General features: G+C 44.6%; 2 protein-coding genes across 3 annotated transcripts in view; both read right to left on the bottom strand.

Moving 5' to 3' along the window:
• Positions 1 to 9270: 9270 nt before the first annotated feature.
• On the bottom strand, positions 9271 to 13038 carry LOC144888829 (uncharacterized). The gene is made up of 3 exons (XM_078768228.1): positions 12162 to 13038; positions 11684 to 12012; positions 9271 to 11438 (listed from the first exon to the last, which is right to left on the bottom strand). The coding sequence occupies exons 2-3, from the start codon at positions 11837 to 11839 to the stop codon at positions 10614 to 10616; spliced, it is 981 nt and encodes a 326-aa protein (XP_078624354.1). The 5' UTR covers positions 11840 to 12012; positions 12162 to 13038; the 3' UTR covers positions 9271 to 10613.
• A 5153-nt stretch (positions 13039 to 18191) lies between these two features.
• FAM222A (family with sequence similarity 222 member A) overlaps positions 18192 to 23357 on the bottom strand; it is a 64051-nt gene continuing 58885 nt past the window's right edge. For both annotated transcript variants that reach the window (XM_068136172.2, XM_068136171.2), the window contains one exon: positions 18192 to 21668. In XM_068136172.2, the coding sequence (XP_067992273.2) occupies positions 19606 to 21668 (2063 nt within the window). In that variant the 3' untranslated portion in view covers positions 18192 to 19605. The remainder of the gene's footprint in view (positions 21669 to 23357) is intronic.

Raw genomic sequence — 23357 nt, 5'->3', positions numbered from 1 at the left:
AGGGGAGGGGCGAGGGGGCGTCTTGGCGGGGAGGGGTGAGGGGGTAGTTTAGGAGGGAGGGGGCAAGGGGGGAGATTTGAAAGGGATGGGTGATGGGGAAGATTTGGAGGGGAGGGGTGATGGGGAAGATTTGGAGGGGAGGGGTTATGGGGAAGATTTGGAGGGGAGGGGTGAGATTGGATTTTAGAAAGTGTACGATTTATGGGAAACGAACATTTATTGCAAAATGAGTTTCTTGTGACCTTCGAGTTAAAAATACGTTTAAGGACGCTGGATGGAGGATGGAGTGCAGGAGAGTTTAGGGAATGTAGAAAAAAGGCACTATAGGAGATGGATATTTTTTTTGGGATGAATTGATTTGGTGAGCAAGTCGAAAGCAACCTTTTAAAGAAGAAGAAGAAAAAGGTGTTATAAAATATGACGGAATACATAACTTGAGGGGAAAGTGTAAACATTGAAGGTTAATAAGTGAAAACTATCTGGGGAAATGGGGGAGAAACACGTGGTCGAAGAACGAACGAACGAATAAGAATGAATAAACGAATGAGAACAGAGAAGGAAATGTTTTTTTTTTTGTTGAGATTTACACAAGGAAGTAGGCTATGGGTGAAAAGCCTGGGAATACAGAGAACGAAAGTTATTGGATCACAAAACGATGGACCGCTGAGAGAAAAACAAAGCCTCAAGGTTGTACAGTGCACACTGTACAAGGCCTCAAGACACGACACGAATTAACACGATTTTCAATACAGGTATGAAAGATTTGCACCGAAAAATCTTCGTCGGGACACAATATACGTACAACACCATAAATAAATACAGTTTTAACGAAAATACAAATGGGAACAATCACTTAACTTCGATTTCAAATCGTTCGCGAGCGGCAAAGGCCTTGCTCGCGACACGGCAAACAGACGATCAATTTATGAAAGATAAACACCGAGAAACAACCAAAGTTGCACACAATAACTTCACACACCGAAAGATAAATACAGTTTCGACAAAATACAATTGTGAACAGACTTAACTTCGAAAAACGTGGAGACCGTGTGGAGCTTCGAAAATCCCTCCCACCCTATTTGGCCAATATCTCAGGCACCTTTTGAGCTGGGAAGCTAATATTTGGACATGAGTGACCAAGTGATGTGGCTATCAAGGATATTTTTGATTTATTGATTAATCATTTCATCTATTAATTATTTATTGATTAATCGATTAATTATTTATTGAGTAATCAATTAATTATTTAATTTTTTATAAATGACTTATTTAATTAAATTTCTAAAAGATACATCTTCGGATGAAGCACTAGTGGTTTAGTTATGCGATTAGCCAATTGATTATGAAAATATTTTGTGATAATCTTTTATTGATTTTAATTATACAATTAATCAATCAATTAGTGTACACCTCTCCCTCCCAATGCAGCCTCAATGAGCTGCACTGCGGTATTGCCGGGCGCCAGAGGCGCCCCGGCAATGCCGCGCTGCAGCATATTTAATTATTTGGCATGGGGCGGTGTACTTTGAATGTATGTGTACTTGTTTTTTACTTAATTAGTCCGGTTCACTATGTTCAGAGCTTGGCTGTCGCTCAGTTTTTTTTGGAGATTTGCAAACCTATATATTTTTGGAAGCTACAGAGCCGAACCAACAAAAAAAAAACAATGTTTCCATGTTCTCGGAAGTATATATGGCGGCCATCTTGGATTTTGAAAAATGACCTCCCACAAACGCAATTTTCTCAATATTTCAGCTTCTAAACCACCCAGGGTCTTCATTTGAACGGCTAAACATACATTTTTAGGGGCGGAGAATACAATGGTACCAGTTATAATGTCGTAAATCACTTCTGGGGGCCATTATGCCTTGACCTGATATGAAACGCACTGTTGTCCCCAGGCTTGGCGAGCTACATGTTGTCATGGTTGCTTTGAGAGTTCTTGGTACCTCAATTGAAAACTCGGGCATAGACGATGCCTGGATTGAAGCTGATGTGTACGGTCCTGCCACAACAAGGCAAATCCAGAAATGTACACACTACAAACGCTCTCTCCATGCCCACATCTATTCGTATGCGGCACTTTATGAAATGGCTCTCGAGGAATTCTTCAAGGACAACGCCCAGCTTAAAGACGTTTCCTTCGAGGCAACCCAGGGAGTTGAAGCTGCCTGCTCAGAGGGAAAAAAAGAGTGCAAAGGCTGAATCAGTGAAACAAGCCAACACCTCCCTACTTCAAAACCTTGACTACTGCTGAATTTGTGAAGAAATTCAAAGAATGGGAGACAGAGAGATCCAAGAATGCCATGTTCAAATCAATGATGAACTACCTACACCATGTGGAGGCAGTCCTATTCTTTGTGGCAGCATCTCGAAATGCTGATCTGATGCTCCATCTTACAGCTGGAGAAGCACTGGGCAAGCTGTTCTTTGCAATGGACCGGATCAAGTACAAGCGACTCTGGCCCCGATATATCAGCGATATGTATGACCTGAGAACCAACCACCCTGAGAGAACTTGGAGCAGGCAACATATCAGTCACCAATAATGACATTCCTTTTGTATCTATTGGTGCAGACCATGCATGCGAACATCTGAACAGGTTAATGAAGGTTCACTCTGGGCTCGTTGACATCTCCAACAACGCCAATGCTAGACAGAGCTTCTTCATGGCCACACCGGAGCTCCCAAGCTTGTCTAGAGAGTTTAAGAGTCAGTTCGGCAGTGTAGATGGCAAGATCACAGAGCATCATGACCTTGGATCAAGTACAGTCAAGAGGGAGCATGACAGTTGATAAAATTAAGACAGCCATACTTTGTCACGGCAATCCATTTGCAACTGAGGGGGATAGGCTGCACAATCTGATCACCCATGCCTACATCCCAGATGAGTTTGTACCTCAGATCTTGAACATTGATGTCACTGGTCAAAAGCTCTATGAAGATTACGTGTCAGAGCGAATCAACGGGGATGTCAGCCTATGGACACCGGTGAAGAAAGAGAAAAACAAAATGTACATGTCTGCAAACATGAAAACCACTGTGAAACTTCGAGACAGTACTGTAGATCTGATGGAGACCAAGGATCTGTATGGATGGCTTATGGTCCTTGCCAGATCAAGCAGAGACATTGATCAGAAACACGCCATTGGAAACTATGAATTCACTCTGACACCACGGGCACTGTTTGCCCCAGATGGCACAATGCTGCAATGCAAGGACAAGTCAAAGTTTATTCACCAACTCGAGAAGTTGGGAACAGCTGAAACATCCCAAGAAGATCAGCAACAGATCCAAGTTGCAAGCCTCCAGTCGAAAGATGCAATGAATACAGAAACCATCGACTCCACATCTAACGAAGGTACCAATTCCAGTCGGAAAGTTGCTCTTGTGGATGGTATGGTGCTTGTGCAGAAGCTGACAAAGAAACCTGCCACAGTAGTGACGGTGAAAGATCTCAGTGGATTGTTCAATGAGAGGCTGGTGTGTCTAACGAGAGACTGTGATGAGATCATTCTCGTGTTTGATACCTACAGGGCTGATTCTCTGAAGACAACAACAAGGGAGAAAAGGAGACAGGGAAAGGACCCAGTCCAGTATCAAGTCAAAGATGACACAAACATCAATCATATTCCAATGAGCCGCTTCCTTTCTTATGACAAAACAAAGGCTGATCTCACCGAGTATCTTGCAGCAAAAACCATTGAATACAACAAGGACTCTTCCAAGCTGATAATTACATCTGCTGCAGGACATACTAAGAGCAACAGGGAACTGTTATTTGAGGATTACAACCACGAAGAAGCGGACACACTACTGATCCAACAGGCGGTGCTGACATCACATCGAAACTCATCTGATGCAGAGTTAGTGGTGTTCTCTCCAGACACCGATGTATTAGTGCTGGTGATAGCAAACTATGACCTCCTGCTAAGAAACACAAGTGTTTCGATGGTTTCTGGAGTTGTTCAAGTACAGCCTATATGGACAGCTTTAGGTGCCGAAAGAGCAAAGGCTTTGCCTGCCTTCCATGCATTCACAGGGGCAGACAACACAGGGAGCTTCTCTCGAATAGGCAAGACAACCTGGCTGCAGGTCTTCATGAAAGCAGGTGAAGATGTCGTCAAGGCTCTGCAGATGCTTACAGAGGCCACTGAAGTGACTGAAGAGATGGTGTCCACATTAGCTGAATTCGTGTGTGCTGCATACTCACCAAAAGGCATCCAGATAAAGAGCATCCCTGAGCTGCGATGGCATCTTTTCTGCAAGCACATGGCTGAAAGTCAGAAACTTCCTCCTACTCTTGGCGCTCTTAGGCAGCACATCCTGAGGGCACATGTCCAGGCCAGAGTATGGGGTCAGGCAAGCGTCGCTCAGCAGAAGATCCTGGATCAATTTCATAATGGCTTCTACCAGGACACCGATGGTCCAGTAAATCGGACATCAAGGTCATCTTCGGGATGGCCAGTGCAGAGGAGATTGTTCCTCTTCCAGATGTTCGTGGGAAATAAAATTACTTAATCTGTACAGATCTCTGTTTGTGCCCCACAAAGTGCCAGAATGATCAAGATTCTCAGAACATTAGTACAGTAATTGGCGAGAGTGATGATAAAGATGATGATTGATTTTTCACAGTAAACGATTTTGCCTAATATTGTGTTCTGTTATGCAATGATATTGAAGCTGATTGTCTTTCCTTTAAGCCCATTTAGATGTAGTTATTCATAAATGTTGCCTAAGTATTACCCCAAACTTAGGCGTTCAGCTAATCAGGTACATGACCTAAATTAACATAACAATTGGCATAATAATTTGCTCTGTGGTCACGGGGAATATTGTACTTGGGTGCCTTTGGATTAATTGTCCTTAAAATAGAGGTTTGGCTGTTATAACCAGGACCCCATGTGGCTTAGAAGCTGAAATATTGACAAAAATGCCTGCGTGGGTGGTCATTTTTGAAAATCCAAGATGGCCGCCATACACACTTCCGAGAAAATGGAAACATTCGTTTTCTGGATGCTTATACTCTGTAGTTTCCAAATATGTATAGGTTTGCAAATCTCCAAAAAATCTGAACGAAATTACACAACAACCTGGACTAAATTGCGCATGAATTGCATGAGTTGATCACATCTGCTGTCAAAGCGTTATATGCAGTCCTTCATTGTGTGTACAGGTATATGTGCACACATGAACTTATTCCCGGTCGTCATGAGTGTTCCGGCAGTTGTCGCCAAGTTTCCTGCAGTTGCACGCCTCAATGCATTCCATGCGAATTTTCCTGCAGCTGCAGCGTTGGCTGAGGCACCCCTTGGTACAACCACATGAGGTGATCTCCCTGCAAGCTTTCGGCATAGGCGGCAGAGAGAGTAGTCGTGGCACTAACTGACCATCCAGGTGCATCCATCCCATTTCGTTCACTGGAGGAAGATCAGGTTATGGCGAGTGTGCTTGGTTCCAGACACTTGCTTGATAGTGTGAACGAATGATGTGAAACTTTTCTGCATCTGAGGTTGGTGGCAGAGTCTCTTGTGCACGACCGATACAAAACAACTTGACTCGTGCTTTGTTGCATGTATCGACCTCGGGCACGCCATATATCTTACAGATGAATTTCTCTGTTGATGTAGCTATGTTTTCGGTGAGAGGGCCTTTGCCAAGGCCAATCAGATCAGATCAGTGTGATGTTGCTGGAACACCTGCCAGGCTGTTTCCTTCCCATGGCCACTGAACTGAGACACACTATCACAGCCGGTGACGGCATGGAAGGCAAGTAGTGTGTCCACTTGATCAGCAGACATGCGAATTTCATGTACTGGGAAATACTTTGGAGCCTTCGACGTCCCAGCTTTCATGTAGAGACGTGTACAGCCCATTCTGTCATAGTGTGCTAGAAGTAGAAGAAGCACGTCTGTATCACGCACTGACACAACTATCGTCTCCATATGAGCATGGATGCAAAATCAGCCGGGTATCAGCTTCTTGGTCGTCAGCCCTCAGAGAGGAGACTGCGAGATCTGGATCAGATGACTTGACAGTGGTCGCTTCAGTGAACCCCCCCTGCTGCTACAACCACTGGTTCATCTGTCGGGCTGTGTTCAATCAGATGGTTTGAAAGTAGTAGAGCGAGATCTGCTTTATTTTCCTCGAGTGCCATAAAGCTAGACCAGTCTGATGGGAGAGGAACTGATGACTCATTTTCTATTTTACGACGTACCGGTCGGTGGCGCTGCTTGCATTTGATCCTTTTGCCTGCTTTGATTGATTAGTCTTGATACCTGTCGAAGACTACGTCGATCCTCTGGTATTTTGCTCCCATATTGAACACAGTGTTAGCAAAGGTGTCGGCATAGTCACCAAACGTTCTAATGTCAGTCGGCTTTCCAAGTGCCATCACGAGTGCTTGGCCATCAATGAGCAGGCAGCTGGGTTCATCGAGTGTAACATTTGCAGGGGTTTGGACTTGTTGTGTCAGTATGTTTGCTAACACAGACTTGTTGGTGGAATGTAGACTACCACTAGTTGTGGCCAAAGATAGTGGGATGGTCATGAGTTCATACTGGAGGATGTTTTCTAGGTTTACCTCACGCCCTGCTCTATAAGCTGTTATGAGCCTTTGTAGAATGTTCCTGTCCACTTTGATAGTGTTTTGCTTGCCCTTGGAAATTTGCACGACTTTGTACAAAGAGGCAAATGTCTTTGCCTTATTCTTTTGAATGGGTGATTTCAGATCCAAGTGCTGGTCACTATCTGGAGGCTCACACAGACGTTTGTCCACGAAGACTTTCATTTGCACCTGTCCAAGGGTGTTCTGCACAAAGCAGAGATTCTTGAATCACAGGCGTGACCACATCCTTGTTGATTATGTTCTTCAATGTGTCACCGCCATCTTGAAACACGCCATGCTGTTTCAATGATACAACGATGCTGCCTTCATCAGAGTCGTCTTTCTCCATCCTACTTTTCGTGCACTCATTGTGTGTGTACTCATCGTCTTCATCGTCCGTTGTCAGTCTCAGCATTGCTGTTGTCTGAGAAGCTATGACCGTTCTCAGATTATTCGACAATGTCCATCTACTGAGTGCGGATGCTATTCTGGTGATACCTACTAAGCCTCCACTCTTCTTCCCTGTAGCGTTTAGCCATTCCGTACTTTGGTCCGCCGATACCTGATTGAAGCGTCGATCATTGCGTTTTACTACGAAGTTGCCTTCCTGGAACTCGAGGACTTCTGGTGGGAGAACCGACATCTCAGCCAGGTATACAGTACCCCATCTGGCATAATTAATATGATCGTACCTGAAGAGGAATGGCAGCATACATTTGAACACATATAGGTGGACATCCCATGATCCATCACGTTGCGCTCTAGTGAAGCAGAGTAGGATGCTGACCATAGTCATGTAGTCCCACCAGAATTCAGCATTCGGATCATCAACTACAAGAGCTGCAGCGAACTCTTTCATGGGCTGCTGAATATAATGGACATGTCTTTGGACATATTGAATATTGGTTGAATATTGCATATTGGACATATCTGAAAAAAAAAACATGTAAAGTAAGTAAATGATTCATGGACACCTAGAATCAACCTGCTTGTGGATCTTATCCGGTCGCCGAATTATTCAACGTTAAAAACGACTATTTTAGAAATAAATATGAGTTTCAAGCAGTTTATTCACATTTTATTTAAAAACTGAATATGGCATTGGATTCCCCATATAGGAAAACATACAAAAGCACATTTCATTCAAGTTTCTACCTTGTTTAGTCAAAAAGATATGTACATACAGTCACGTGAAAAAGTAAGTACACCCCATGTAAAGTTTTGACTTTTTCAACATATTTCAACATACAGCTATTTGATCTTCATTTCAACAATATTGATAGATAAAGGTGATATAATATAACAAATATCATGAAACATTTACATTTTGTAGTCCATTGTATCATTTAAATAAACATAAATGCAAATTTCGCATGTTATGTGGAAAAAGTAAGTACACCCCTACATTTATCACTCCTTCAAATACCGAAAATTAGAATCAGGTGCATCAGTTCAGGTGCAAATGATTAGAACATCGTTAGAGAGGATCTTGGAGGAACCTGTCTTATTTAAACCTCAGACATTTAGTTTGGTTTGCTCTTTGTTGTTGAAGTGTGCGGCATCACCATGCCTAAATCAAAAGAGCTCTCTGAGGCCTACAGAATGAATGTTATAGATGCCTACGAGTCTGGGAAGGGATTTAAAGAGATCTCCAAACAATTTGAAATCAATCATTTAACTGTCCGGAAGATCATCTACAAGTGGAGAAGATTCCAAACAACTGCCAACTTGTTCAGGCCAGGCCGCCCCAGCAAGTTCAGCCCGAGAGCAGACTGCAAGATGCCGAAAGAAGTCTCGAAGAACCCCAGAATGTCATCACGGGACCTTCAGGTAGCTCTTGCCACTGTTGATGTCAAAGTGCACGAGTCTACCATTAGAAAGAGGCTGCACAAATTTGATCTACATGGGAGGTGTGCCAGGAGGAAACCTTTGCTGTCCAGAAAGAATATCAGGGCAAGACTGAAGTTTGCCAATGAACACCTAGGCAAAGACCAGCACTTCTGGAACAATGTGCTCTGGACAGATGAGTCAAAGGTAGAGCTATTTGGCCACAGTACCAGAAGACATGTTTGGCGAAAACCAAAGACAGCATTTGACCACAAGAACCTGATACCAACTGTAAAGCATGGTGGTGGAAATATCACGGTTTTGGGCAGCTTTGCTGCATCAGGGCCTGGGCAGCCCACCATCATACACTATGAATTCTTCATTGTACCAGATGGTGCTTGAGGATAATGTGAGGCCATCTGTCGAAAAGTTGAAGCTCAACCAAAGGTAGACCTTGCAACATGGCAATGACCCTAAACATACCAGTAAATCCACCAAGAAATGGCTGAAAATAAAGAAATGGAGGGTTCTGGAATGGCCAAGTCAAAGCCCGGATCTAAATCCCATCGAGATGTTGTGGGGGGATTTGAAACGAGCTGTGCATGCAAGAAACCCCTCAAACATCGCACAGCTGAAAGAATTCTGCATGGAGGAGTGGGCAAAAATTTCTCCCAGTCGATGTCAGAGACTGGTATACAGTTATAAGAAACGCCGACTTGAGGTTGTTTCTGCCAAAGGGGGCAATACCACCTATTAGAGCCAAGGGTGTACTTACTTTTTCCACATGCGAAATTTGCATTTATGTTTATTTAAATTATACAATGGACTACAAAATGTAAATGTTTCATGATATTTGTTGTATTATATCACCTTTATCTATCAATATTGTTGAAATGAAGATCAAATAACTGTATGTTGAAAAAGTCAAAACTTTACATGGGGTGTACTTACTTTTTCCACATGCGAAATTTGCATTTATGTTTATTTAAATTATACAATGGACTACAAAATGTAAATGTTTCATGATATTTGTTATATTATATCACCTTTATCTATCAATATTGTTGAAATGAAGATCAAATAACTGCATGTTGAAAAAGTCAAAACTTTACATGGGGTGTACTTACTTTTTCACGTGACTGTAAATACATTTCAGCCCGGCGGTGGCAGTCATCTTGGATTTTTCAATTTTGAGGCATTATCGGCCATTTTTGAGTTGGGCATACAGCAGTTTTGAGTTCAGCACCCCTCAATACCCCTAAAAACCATGTGTGCCCTAAATTAACACGATTTGCCTTCAGCACTTTAAATATGCACATTTTCAGAAAATTGACCCAGTCTACACAACTCACAATAAGTTAGGGATATTGTGCGAGTATTTTTTTTTTGATAGGCGTTAGGGTTACGGTATTGAAATCAAGAATGCTGTGTTTTTTCACACTCATTAATAACCATAGAATTAGGACCAACAACTTTTTTCAACATAATTAATACACAAAATCAACCACACCGAAGAACCTGCCAATATCCCTAACTTATTGTGAGTAGTGTATATTAGACCAGACTCCACACCAGAACTAGCTCCCCCAGCTGTCCCCCAAATATTCCTAGAGGTCGCACAAGATCTGCCTGCAACCCTTAGTTTAGTAGGAAGAGGGGGGTATCATGCACCCCCCCAAAATATACTTCTAATCAGTGTTTCTAGATTGGAAAAATTGTGTAGAAAATGATGAGCTATGTTAAAAAGTTGTCAAAATGTCCCACGTATCATTTTTATGCAAATTAGTGCCGCCATTATCGAAAAATCTAGTTTCACTATATCTCAGGCAATATTGCAGATAACTGAACAAATAAGGTGTCTAGACCCATGTTTTGAGGGTCAAACATCATAATAAAACTATTCTTAAAGTGATCACGTGTGTGTCATGCTAGTATGCAAATTAGTGCCACCATTACAAAATAATCACATTTTTACCAATTAAGAGACTCCAATATTGCAGATAACTGAACAAATAAGGTGTCTAGACAGATGTTGTTGTGTTTTTAACCAATGTTTATTTATTTTGTAGTACAAGGGTCAAATATCATAATAGAACTCTTCTCTTTCCCATTCCAGATAAACAGTCAGGTAAATGCTTCTCCACTATGAATCACTCATCATCGTTTTCAATGAAATCGTCAGTCCAACTCGTCCTCTCCTTCCTCGTCCTCCTCCTCTTCCTGTTCACGCTCTCCAGTGTCCAGGAGATCAACTAGCGAGGTTGGTAGGACAGGACCGCAGGACCATACTGGTTTCAACACTCCATCAGTCCTCATCCATCCTTGCCCCTCATCATAGTGTTTTGGCTTTTCCAGAATAGCTTCATCAGCTCGCTTGTACAAGGCGACACGGTGGTTCACACGTTGGACGTGCGGCTTCAGAGCAGAGTGGCATGGAGGAAGTCGAGCCAGGTCGACCTTAGACTTGGAAGTGAGTTTCTTGTCTTCCCCAACCATTTTATGTAGCAACTTGGCACGGACGACGTCCACTGAAGACTCACGACTCTGTCCATACATCAGACAGGTGAATTGCTCCAACTGCTTCAGCACCTCAGGCTTGAAAGTCCCGTAGTCACCGAGTTGACTAAACACCTTGTGAAACCTGGGGTTCTTCTCCAGCTTTTTCAAGGGCCCCACCTTCCCCTTCCCTTTGAAGGCACTGGTACAGTCTTCTCCACTGAACACATAGAACCCTAGAAGAGTGGCGCAGTAGTCTTCTCCCAGGGATTCTGCAAGCTCAGAGAGGTTGAGAAGTTGTCGATGTTTCCCTGACCCCGCATCCAGGTATACAGTCAGCTTGATGGCATGAGCATGGTAGAGAAGAATCATGAAGATATCTGTGTCAGGTGTTCTGACCACAGCATTCTTGTATCTGAGGGCAGCAGCATGATGGAGGTACAGTACCACCCTTGTATCAGTCTCTTCCTGGTTGCTGTAGATTGTGGGGAGCTCACGCACCTCAACCTGAAACACAAAGGGGCATTGCACTTCAGTCACAACCAATTCTAGATCTAGACAAAAATCACAGATAATCACTTATAATTTACCAATTTTACCAATATTTAAATATAAGACTGAAAGAAAAAATCGCATCACCAATCACCAAAATGTTATACTATTATTCACCAATCACAAAGAAGCACTTTGGCAATATTATTTAAGTTAATCCTGGTAATAATAATTAATAATAATATGGGTTTTCAATTTACCTTGCCATTTGATGAGACAAGTTGATGGGCTCTCCCCTCCACGATCAGCACTGCCATCTCTGTTCTCTCCAGCTTTGAAGCTGCCTGTTGATCACTCCATACTCGCAGCAGGAGCTGGCAGATCTGCTTTTTGTTGTCGTCATTTGCAAGGAACATCTTGAAGTCATATGGCTTCCTGGTCACTGGAATCCATCCGGTGTTCCAAGGCTGGGAGGCACAGGCATCAGGCAGTACTTCATGAGTTCTTCCAAGTCCAATGGCTCATCTTGACTCTGAGACTTGACGAGGAGCACGAATGCAAGGTTGCTTTGCTCCTGAAACTGTATGACCTGGAATGATAAATGGTTAACATGTTGATATGGCGTGCAACATAAAAAAATACGTGTTCACATTTAAAAATGTAAAAAGAAAGATTACCATTTAAAAATACAACATTTAAAAAATACAATTGCCCTCGGGTATTGGAACACCTCATTACCTTTCCCTGTGAGGATGTGAGGGTGACCTTCTTGTTGCAAGTCTCCATGGTCTTGAGTTTTTTCTTCTTGATTGGGTCGAAGAAGCTTCCTGGCTCTCCACTCTGTATGCGTCTGATGAAGTCAGCTTTAGCGGCCTTGCCCACAGCTTCTGCTCCTAACACGTCCATCTCGACATCCATGGGGACAGGAGCACCAGAAGCCAGGGAGTAGAGCCTGTCCTTATCTGCGATGGTGAATGGATTTGTGAAGTTCCTCATAGTAGTGAGGGTTCGCTGAACGGCCTCCTCAACCTTTTTGACCTCTGCCTTCTCCAGCTCACGATGTCTCCCCGCCCTGGGGCAGTCTGGATCATCGATGAGGTCGACCATCTCAAGGGTCTTTTCATAAAACTGTGCTCGTGCGGAGGTTGTCTGATTTCATGCAGATTCCATGAAGCAATGTTTGGCACTAACAAATGTTTTAGTTATACCAGCAATGATAACAACAATTAAGCAAGAAACCTACGTAGATTTTAAGAGGCTAGCTATATCTAACATGGTGCTAGCTAGCTCAGCTGTGATGCTGCTTGTTTCTGATTCCAGGCAGAAACTGACATCCACATGTGTGTGTGTGTAGCTGAGTTAACTTCTTACCTTGTAGTGGGCGGTTTACCTAGGATATTCAAACCTATTGTGCATTTTTTTGATAAAAGCATCAATTTTGGCACAGAGGTAGACCAATATATTATGAACAAATTTGGATGTGGAGCCATCGCCCAACTGCCCCCTGGTGGCCGTGGCGGCCATTTTCCAAAATGGCCGCCATGTGGGACAGCGGACTCCTTCCTGCGGGCATCCCATGTCAGTCGAACCAGGAGGGCTCATCAAGTGACAGCAGCAGCCCTCATCACCCTGCAGCAGCAAGCCTACAACCACTACATTGACCAGCTGGGTGACACATGCAACGAGCAGCTGGAGTTCGACGATTGGTGCCAGCAAAAAGCGGAGACCTGCCCCCTGTTCGACTACTGGGCAACTGTCCGGCAACTGGAGGTGGCGGTCCTGGTGTACGTGCGCTCTCTGCGCCAATCGTTGTTTGCGATGTACCTAGATGCCCTGCCAGAACTAGCAGTGTGGTTCCATGCCCTGGATCACACCAACTACGTGCGCTGGATTCCTGTGCATCTGCAAGACATGGTGGAACTGCCGACGACACACCCTGAAATAGCCCAGGAATTCCGAGCTGGGAACTTCACCGTCCAGAAGACGAACAGGTCGTTCTCCGCCATCCCCGTCGATCAGGCCCACGAGCAGAACAATGCTGCCATCAAAGGAGACGGAGGTGCAGTGGGCCTGACTGACAACCCCAGCGCTCTACGACGGTGGATGGTGGCAGGACCAGAGGTTGCCACGCTCATCGAACAGTTCCACGATGAAACTGACCCGGGGAACAGACCACAAGACACAAGGCACCATGACCAGTCAGCAAGTGTGCAGACTGCTTTCCTGAAAGATGTACAGTCGATGGTCAACGTGATGGAAGACTTCGGGAATCCATTTGAAGAGGAGAGTCAAGATCTGCTGGTACTCGACACCAAGGAGATCGCGCCACCTGGAGCTGTAGACGCCCTCCGTCATGCACACGAAGTGGGTCAGCTGCAGTTTGACAACTTCGTCAGAGAATGCCTGGTGGAGAGAACGAAACCCATAGGAGATGCCATCCACAGAAACAAGCTGAAAATCTTCGGTCAGCCTGCTTCAAAACCTCCGGGAAAGGGCAAGCAGCAGATGAAATCCCTCAAGAATGACGTGGACCTGTTCTCTCGTCTGTATATCGGGTGCCAGAACCGGGATGGGAATCTAGAGGAATTCTTCCAACATGAAAACCAAGCCTGCCCCCCTGCACTATCAGCTGGCGGTGGCATCCAGCTGGGTGTCAAGAGTGATCTTCTCGCTTGTCTAGTAGACCTCAGTCAGCCGAAGTCTGAGGTTCCTCCAACCAGCTGCATTGTGCTAGATGGAGCGGTCATCATCCAGATGCTGAAGCCAGCTACAGCAAAAAGCTTCAACGAGTATGCACAGCAGGTCTTTGTGCCCTACATACTCTCAAAACTCCATCAAGCCACGCGACTGGACCTGGTATGGGACCGCTACAATACAGACTCGTTGAAGGGTACAGCAAGAGCCAAGCGTGGAAAAGGGGTGAGAAGACGGGTGGTGGGTGGTGCAACGATCCCCGGGAACTGGGCCAGCTTCCTCAGATTCGACGAGAACAAGACTGAGCTGTTCAGCTTCCTCTCTGGCGTCCTCCACGACTCATTCCAGCTTGCAGACATGGAGCTGGTCATCACTGAAGGAGATGATGTCTTGAGCAAGCCACCGCTCCTAGATACTGCAGCCCTGGCTCCTTGCAACCACGAAGAAGCCGACAGCCGCATGATGTTGCATGCCGCCCACGCTGCTCACAATGGCCACAAGAAGATCCTCATCCGCACAGTTGACACTGATGTTGTTGTCCTGGCAGTGGCTCTGGCACGCACCCTGGAGGAGGAAGCCGAAGTGTGGGTGTCCTTCGGCACGGGCAAGGCTTTCCGGTTCTTGGCAGCCCATGAGATGGGCTCTGGGCCCTGAGAAAGCACAGGCACTACCGATGTTTCATGCTTTGACGGGCTGCGACACGGTCTCCTGCTTCGCCGGACATGGCAAGAGGACAGCATGGGCAGTGTGGACAGCTCTACCTCAGCTGACCCAGACACTCACTGACCTCTCCACTGCACCGGATCATATTGATAAAGATGCCATGCACACCATCGAGAGGTTCGTCATCCTGCTTTACGACAGAACAAGCACCGCAACCGATATCGACAAGGCACGCCGCAAACTGTTTGCAAAGAAGAGCAATGTCCAGCTGATCCCACCGACAAGTGCAGCCCTGAAGCAGCACGTCCGACGAGCAATATACCAAGGCGGACATGTCTGGGGTCAGGCCCTGGTTCCTGCACCAACATTGCCATCACCAACCGACTGGGGTTGGATCAAGACCAGCGACATGTACGAACCTCTCTGGACAACGCTCCCCGAGGCATCCAAGGTCTGCCGGGAGCTTGTCTCCTGCAAATGCCAGAGGGGCTGCATCAAGAGGTGCAAGTGCAAGAAGGCCAGTCTGGAATGCACACCACTGTGTGCTTGCGACGGGGAGTGCTCTCAGAACTGAACTCGCAAACTTAAGATGAAGATTCTGAACTGTTCCAGACAGTACACAGGTACTGTAAAACAGTGAACTTATCTGCATATTGCATTTAGCAGATTATGTGTTAATTAACATGATAATTAAATGTAGTAGTGTCCCTTGACCACAGAAGTATAACATTTGACTTGCCCAGGATTGATCTGATGAGAGCAAGCCACCATAATTATCACTATCTGGTTCTGTTATTGTTGTTGTATTATCAATGTAATTAGCATAATTGTGTTAATAATTTTGTTAATTGGCATGGGCAGTGTCCATGAATAGCTATTGACAGACAGAGGAAGAAGGTCAGATAACATTTCCACAACTTAAATGAATCTAGCCTATTCACAAGGAATGTCAGCATTTGATGCCTGATCATGGGTTTCCTTGTCGCCATTTCATCTGCAATTAGCCTAAATATGTTAATTAATATCAGCAGCATCTCCCAAAATGTGACTAAGAGCTATCTGGCATGTCTTGATTCAAAACATTCAATAAACATTCACTAAAACCTTCAGCAGCAAACTTTATCTAACTTCTGTGTGTCTTTTGGGTGTCTGCTGGCGGCCATTTTGGAAAATGGCCGCCACGGCCGCCAGGGGGCAGTTGGGCGATTGCTCCACATCCAAATTTGTTCATAATATATTGGTCTACCTCTGTGCCAAAATTGGTGCTTTTATTTAAAAAATGCACAATAGGTTAGCTTACCCGCTGCACTATTGTTGGTTTGGAGGTTGAATATCCAGCAACATCAGTTGGCATCGACGAAGATGCAGAACTATTAACGGAGGTATTGAATACATTTACCAAAATAGGAAATGGCAGGACTAATTTGCATAATAGCATGCCAGAGATACATGTGGCCACTTCAGGAATAGTTTTATTATGATCTTTGACCCTCAAGACATGGGTCTAGACACCTTATTTGTTCAGTTATCTGCAATATTGGCTGAGATATAGTAAAACTAGACTTTTCAATAATGGCGGCACTAATTTGCATAAAAATAATACGTGGGACATTTTGACAACTTTTTAACATAGCTCATCATTTTCAACACAATTTTTCCAATCTAGTAACACTGATTAGACGTATATTTCCGGGGGGTGCATGATACCCCCCTCTTCCTACTAGGCTACCTCTTCTGGTGAAACTGCCAAAATCAAGACTCTCTGCTCACCTTCACTCCCACCTCTGGAACAAACTCCCTCCCTCTCTTCAATCCCACTCCTCCCTCCAGGTCTTTAAAACAGCTGTTCACCACCATCTCATATCTTCCCCCATCCCAAACCTTGATCTTTTCTACCCCCGTTAATTCACCCCAGGTCCACCTTTTTGAAATACCGACTTCTGTCCTGGACGTCCTAGCAGTGTCCATGTGTTTTATACCTCTCCCACCCCCCCACCCCATTCCTCTCCCTCCCACAGATCTCCTTGCTCTCAAATGTTGTACTTGTGTGCTTCCCCCTCTCTCTCCCAATCTTGTCTCCCGCTCCCTTTATTATATGTTTTATGTGTCCGTTTTTTTTTTTTTGTGATTAATGTTAGCTCTTACACGAACCTCGATCTTGTATACAAAAAGAAAAAAAAAAGAAGATGTACTTCATTGTGTTGCAACCTCATGCAAACGAAAAGGTGTTTGGAGGTTTTTGTGATTTTGACTCAGCAGTGTCTACTAGAAGGTACCGTTGGAATCAGTGTGTCCCACAAAGCTAAAGACCAGGTGTGGTGCAATGGGAGGCTGCCTCATTATCTTGCATATCTAAAGTCACCTTTTATACACAATGTCGAGGCTACAACAGAACAAAAGCAACAGCAGAAAGGCAGGAAGGTGGGACGATATACCAACAGCAGGGTTGAGGGACAAAACAGGAGACTTGGGGAAATAATGGATAAGGAGAAGAATGAGGGCCAGCAGAGGACATGAGTGGTGAACCATATGGATAAAGCTACAAACTCTCATGAAGTAAAAACTGGAAACTTGGGAAAAGGTGGATTTTGCGAGGGTTAATGGGGGCAGAAAGATAATGGTTGTGATGATCTGAGATAGTGGTAAACAGATATCCTTAAATCCTGGAGGAAAAATGAGATTGAAGAGACGAAGGAAATTGTTTCTACAGGTGGGGGAAAAAACGAGTAAAGGTGACCACGCATGTCCTGCAGAAAGCTGGGGGTGACAGAGCACGGAAAGGGAAGAGGGTGCAAGACCAGATGCGGGTTGGTAGAAGACAGAAACCACCACTCTGTCTGCGATGTGAAAGTGATAGGCCCAGAGATTTAGCTTCATCATGGGCAATTCCAATGATTTTGAACACCTTGATTTCCACGGCGTCAAGCAGAACGAAGCATGAGGCAGGAGCATCAGGCCAGAGGGGAGAGCAATACTCCATCATGCTGCAGATGAAGGTCTTGTGGGTGAACAAGAGTTCAGGTGTGACAAGGTAAGACTGCACCAATGGAGGGTACCTATAAGTTTCAAGATATTCATCGAAAAAGCCAAATGGTATTATAAATTTGTATACACGAGGAATAATTTTATATTGCTACATGGGACAATGTAGTCTTTACCTGAAGTCTACAAATAAACAAGCAAAACCTGAGTGATGTCACTCAAATCTGTTGCATGGAAAGTCACCCAGCAACACGAGCATCAAGAACAAGAAAAAATGAAAATGAGATGAAAAGTTACATTGATGTAACTTTTACCAGAGCCAATCTATATGAACCAATATCAGTTATGAAGAAGAATAAATTGGGGAAAGGATAATTCAAAGGTAATACATAAATCATATGCTCCAAAAGTATAGAATGAACCAGGCAGTTTCACCACAACCTCCCAAATCTTTATTCCAGCAGCAAGTGTTGTGACAGTATTACAAAGATAAATTTACATTAAGCAGTCCTGAGAAGGGAAGTCCTCATCACTTGAACTGAAAATAAATCACATACTTTTTAAACTCAAGTTTAACCATTGCCAAACACCGTGTGATAACGGAATGTGCTGTGTAATAGCAAAGCGTGGAGTGAGTTATGGTATTCGATTTTTAAAGTTTTGGGAAATTATAAAGACCAATGCCTTAATGAAAAAACACGTTACACTAAAAAAAAAAAAAACAAAGAAAGAAAGAAAGAAGAAAAGGACTAGCTGTAGACGCAAGTTAAAAAAGAAAGAAAAAAAAGAATGACAGTAGCAAGAAATACATTATGATAATAGGGCCTCTCAATTTCTGTACAACAGGTCAGTTACATTATTGTTCAGCCATATCACAGTATCAAATATGATAACACGATCATTAAGGCTACACATGTTTGTCAATATAGCTTGGGATAAAAGCCCCATATAGCACAGTGACCAGAGAAGCAGCTAAAATAAACCACATCCTAATCACCATCTCCATCAACGCGTCATCATCGCACAGGGAAGTTAAGTTATAATAGTCACGGAGCTTCATTCAAGTCTGCAGGACGCTACAGTGATATGTCGGTACAAGCTAGAGTGCAAACGACCTCTACATTCACAGCAGGCAGTGAAACTAGGCCACAGGTACTGGCGCTGGGCCACAAATCCTATCTACAACAGCTCGGCCTGCAAGGTTCTGGGGTGGGGTGCAACCCACTCGGAAGGACGGCAATGCACACGCGCACACACACAGGCGTACGTATGTAAACGCGCACACACATACACACGCATACGAACACACGCGCATACGAACACACGCGCATACATACACACGCGCACGTACACACGCGCACGTACACACGCGCACGTACACACACACACACACACACACGTGTACACACACACACACACACACACACACACACACACACACACACACACACACACACACACACACCAAAGATTACTTCCCGCTAAGCCCAGACCACCCCACACAAAAACGGCTTTGCTTCTAAACCAAGTTCCTGTGTTCATTGGAAAATCTTCCCTGTTGTACCTTACTTGCAGGGAAGGCATGCGTTGGGTGTGGCTGGTGCAGAGCCCTCGGCACAAGCTCTTTGGAACGGTAGGACACAACAGATTTGACAAGGAGTGAAAAGGAAGGTGAAAAGAGAATTTATGCAGGATGAGAAAAATGAACAACACGGAGGAAACAAATAGAAATGAAACAAGCACAAGTGGGGAATAAAAGCAATCAAATACGATGACGGGAATGACACACACTATGCGTCTGTTTTGATACCTCGCTGCTGTGCTTTTACCATGCACCCAGGTATCAACGCTTCCCCTGCACCCATGCACTATGGCCAGTCAGAGTGCGAGGGAGGAAGGCAAGGGAGCTGAGCGGATGTTGGCTGTCTGGGATTGTGATCTGTCTTGCGCCACCCAATGGGACTTCTCCTGGCAGTATCCCCGCAGGGCTACCACCATCACCCATAAAGACAGGCAGCTGTAGCATGGTTGCTGGACATCCGGTACTGTTGCCAGCCACTTGTGCTACGGTGCTGGAAACACTGGTAAGCCCGAGTCCTGGATGATAAGGTACAACTGGCTCTGGTGCAAAGAGTCCCGCAAAATCTGGGCCACATACACCCGTAGCACTGGAGTCGGAGGGCAAAGGTCGTGAAACAAGCTGCAAGTGAGCTTGAGAGAAGTGTGGGGGAATTGCTGCATGCGAGAGGCCTTGCTGTGATTGGGGATATGGTTGAGAGGCTGCTGGCATAGTTTTGCTGACCGGTGGTGGGAATGTAAAGCTCACCCGTGATTGGACATCAGGAACAGGAGGTGCAGGTGCAGGGGCAAGGGTTGCAATATGTGCATGACATGGTTCCAAGCATTGGGGTTTGGTACCAGTAGTACCAGCATGAAATTGTGGAATGGTAGATGGGGCGAAACAAGTAGGGAGGGAGAGGCGGTGTTGGAGTGCCACACCGGGTGTAAGAAGCACCATGCCAGGTGTATGGGACAGGCCAAAATTTGCCGGTGACTTGGAATGCAAAACCTGAGTCTGTGAAGTGGCCATGCCACAATCTGGAGGCGTGCTACATGACAAGCCTGGTCCAGGTACACCAGCTGTTCCTGCTGCTATTGACACTGTATCACCAATCCCAATGGCATTCCCATTGCCCACCCAAGGAGGTGCAAAGTGTGTACCGGAAAATCCAACGTTGGCCGTGACAGTCCCGACTTCAGTCGAGAATGAAAGCAATCGCTCCATGATGGATTGATCCGATTGTTCACTGGAGCAGCAACCACCACTTTGTTTACTTCCATCTACTGTACTGGCTCGCACAACCCGGGCACCTGCTCTAACCTTACCCCGTCCATCATCAATGTGACACACTGCTGTAGATCCACGTCGCGAGGCCTGTGCCAGGCACTGTGCCCTAATTTGGCTCACCACAGCCTGCAGTGAGGGCATACTTGCGTAAAAAGGGTGTGGTGCTGCACGTGGCAGACGCGCAACAGTCACATTTGGTGGCAAAAACAGCGGCTCGCTTCCTGTCACAGCTGTGCCATATACAGTTTGTGCTGCTTGTGAAGGAGCATATGCAATATTTCGTGGCTGTGATATAGGTAGAACCTCAGCAGGATTGTTTATAGCACGTTTACCCACGGTTACAGTTTCTCCCCTTCTTGACTGTGGTGCAGGCTGTGTCCCGCAAGGGGTGTAGGATATGGTGCAACGATGACGAGAACTCGACAAAAATTGTGGTGTTCCTACATAAGAGACCAGTGATGTAGGAATAGTGTTGCCTTGGGCGCAAGTAACCACAGGGCTGTCCATAACCTTTCTTCCTGCTTCGGTTTTGTCTGTGCTTGCTGCGTTCACTTTGTACTGGCCACCTTTAATACCCTGGGCCACATGAAGTATCTGAACTGGGCACTCAACAGCTCCATTGACCAACCCATTCATTTGTGTCTTGCCAAGAGCATTTGGGATGCTGCTGGTCACTTGACCTCCGACTGCCTCTCCACCACGCAGTCCAGTAGTCAAGCCAGGCCGTACATGATTGACTGCATCATGCAGATTCCCTGCAATGTTTGTTCCACGCCGCCCACCCACCACTTTTAGATTCCCCAATGTCGGGTCTCCAGCAACAATTGCCAGCAGACCCTGGTAGCGAGAGGTGGGTTGTGGATATGGACTGTAGCGTTGTGATGAAGGTGGAACTTCCAGGCCATTGATGCGACGGCGAGATACCTTTCGCTGAGGAACCTTCACGTTACCAGCGAATATCTTGACAGTAAGAGGGGTGTCTGCCACTTTGCGTGCGTACGCATCCAGCTCGGCAGAACTTGGAAGGTGGGGCGAGCCCATTTCCACTGCTGCCTCACCTAAGATGACAAGCATCACACATAGTCACTTTGCAAGGTCCTCTTCATAAAGAGATGAGCATTAAAACCTTTAAATTTAGAGCCAATTGTTAGTGTTGTGAAAAACTTGTTTTCAAGTTCCACATTAATAAATGTCACATTTTTGTCTTCTTTCAATTTGCAACATCAATATGAAATTAAAAGGGGAAAATATATATATATACATGTAATAAAAAACTAAAAACTAAATAAATAAGTATTTCTTTAAACATTTTAAACATTTAAATAGAAAATAAACATTTTTACCTGACATGACCTCTGACCTTTGACCTCTGGATCCCAAAATCGAAATTAGTTAGTCTTTACATCATTATGCACACCTGTGCCAAGTTTGAATTTGATAAATTCAGCCGTTCTCAAGATATAGACCTACCTATTACAGAGTTTGACCTTTGCAGGCCTGCGGATTTAACGGAAACGATCGTTACCGGTAACGTGTCGGTAACGTGATAGCAAAGACACGGAACCGAAAGTACGTTTCCCATCGCAGAAAGGCAGTGCAAGGCAAAAAGATGTAGTATTTACCTTCACGTGTGATTTTCAGCTCACTATTTTAGAAGTTGAGTTTTATTTCCAACAAAATTTGGCCGGCAAAGCAGATAGCATGTAGTTTCCCACATTCAGGTTCGTGATATGACTTCCGCTTTGACGGACATGCGCATCGGTCTAAATCACAGACTTCCTTTTCAAAATGGCATCCTTTGCTAAGCGAAAAAACCCCGAAAATGTCACCTTAAAAACATTACGAAAATGGTCATTCAGCGACGATTTCGAAGCGGATTGCGATGGGGAAGGCTGCGTCACATTGCTTCGCTGCAAATAATAATAAAACTTTATTTCATGAGGGTATACACAATCAAATTGACAGAATTTGCTCTTCTCTGATAATAAACATCAACCTCAACAATGAACATGCGTTAATTACATTGCATACATGTAAATGACAGGATTTATTATTGGAGACTACATTTTAAATTTTGTATTACAAATGTTTTGCTTTACAAATTCTAAAGGAAAAAAAAAAAATCGTTTCCCATTAGGTTGGGGCAGGAACCGGAATTTTGTTTCCCATCGGTTCCCATAAACTTAAATCACGGAACAGAAAAACCGTTACCGATGAGATCTGAAATCCCCAGGCCTGCTTTGGCCTCTTGACCCAAAATTCTAATCAGTTACTCTTTTTACATCATTATACACAAGTGAATAAAACATTTATGGTAAATTAAAAAGGCAATGTAGGGATGACAAACTACAGTCTAAAAAAGGTCCTAAACAAGATCGGGATGATGTTGGTTCAGAGAGTAGCTACATCCCGACATCACTGCCTCATTTACACTTCATCAATTACTGCTTCAAGCTTCTGCAAACATTTCACTGGTTACAACAGTACTTGATTACTCTTGTAGTGCGGCCACATACTGAGACTCTACAAATTAGCAGCCGGACTACAATCTTATATTATCAGTACATGATCCTCAACTTCTTACAAACTGCATGAACATCTCTAATAACAGCATTCTATAATTATCTGCATTTGTGATTGGTTACTCACCAATCTCGCTCACATGTGATTGTTACTCACTCACCTGTGATTGGTTACTGCGGGGACAGAGAGAAGGGGCGGAGCCTCTCGAGGAATTTATGCACGAC

This window comes from Myxine glutinosa, chromosome 14 (assembly GCF_964187855.1).
Source record: "Myxine glutinosa chromosome 14, kmMyxGlut1.1, whole genome shotgun sequence".
In the NCBI taxonomy this organism is placed as follows: Eukaryota; Metazoa; Chordata; class Myxini; order Myxiniformes; family Myxinidae; genus Myxine; species Myxine glutinosa.
This window is presented reverse-complemented; position numbering and strand designations above follow the sequence as displayed.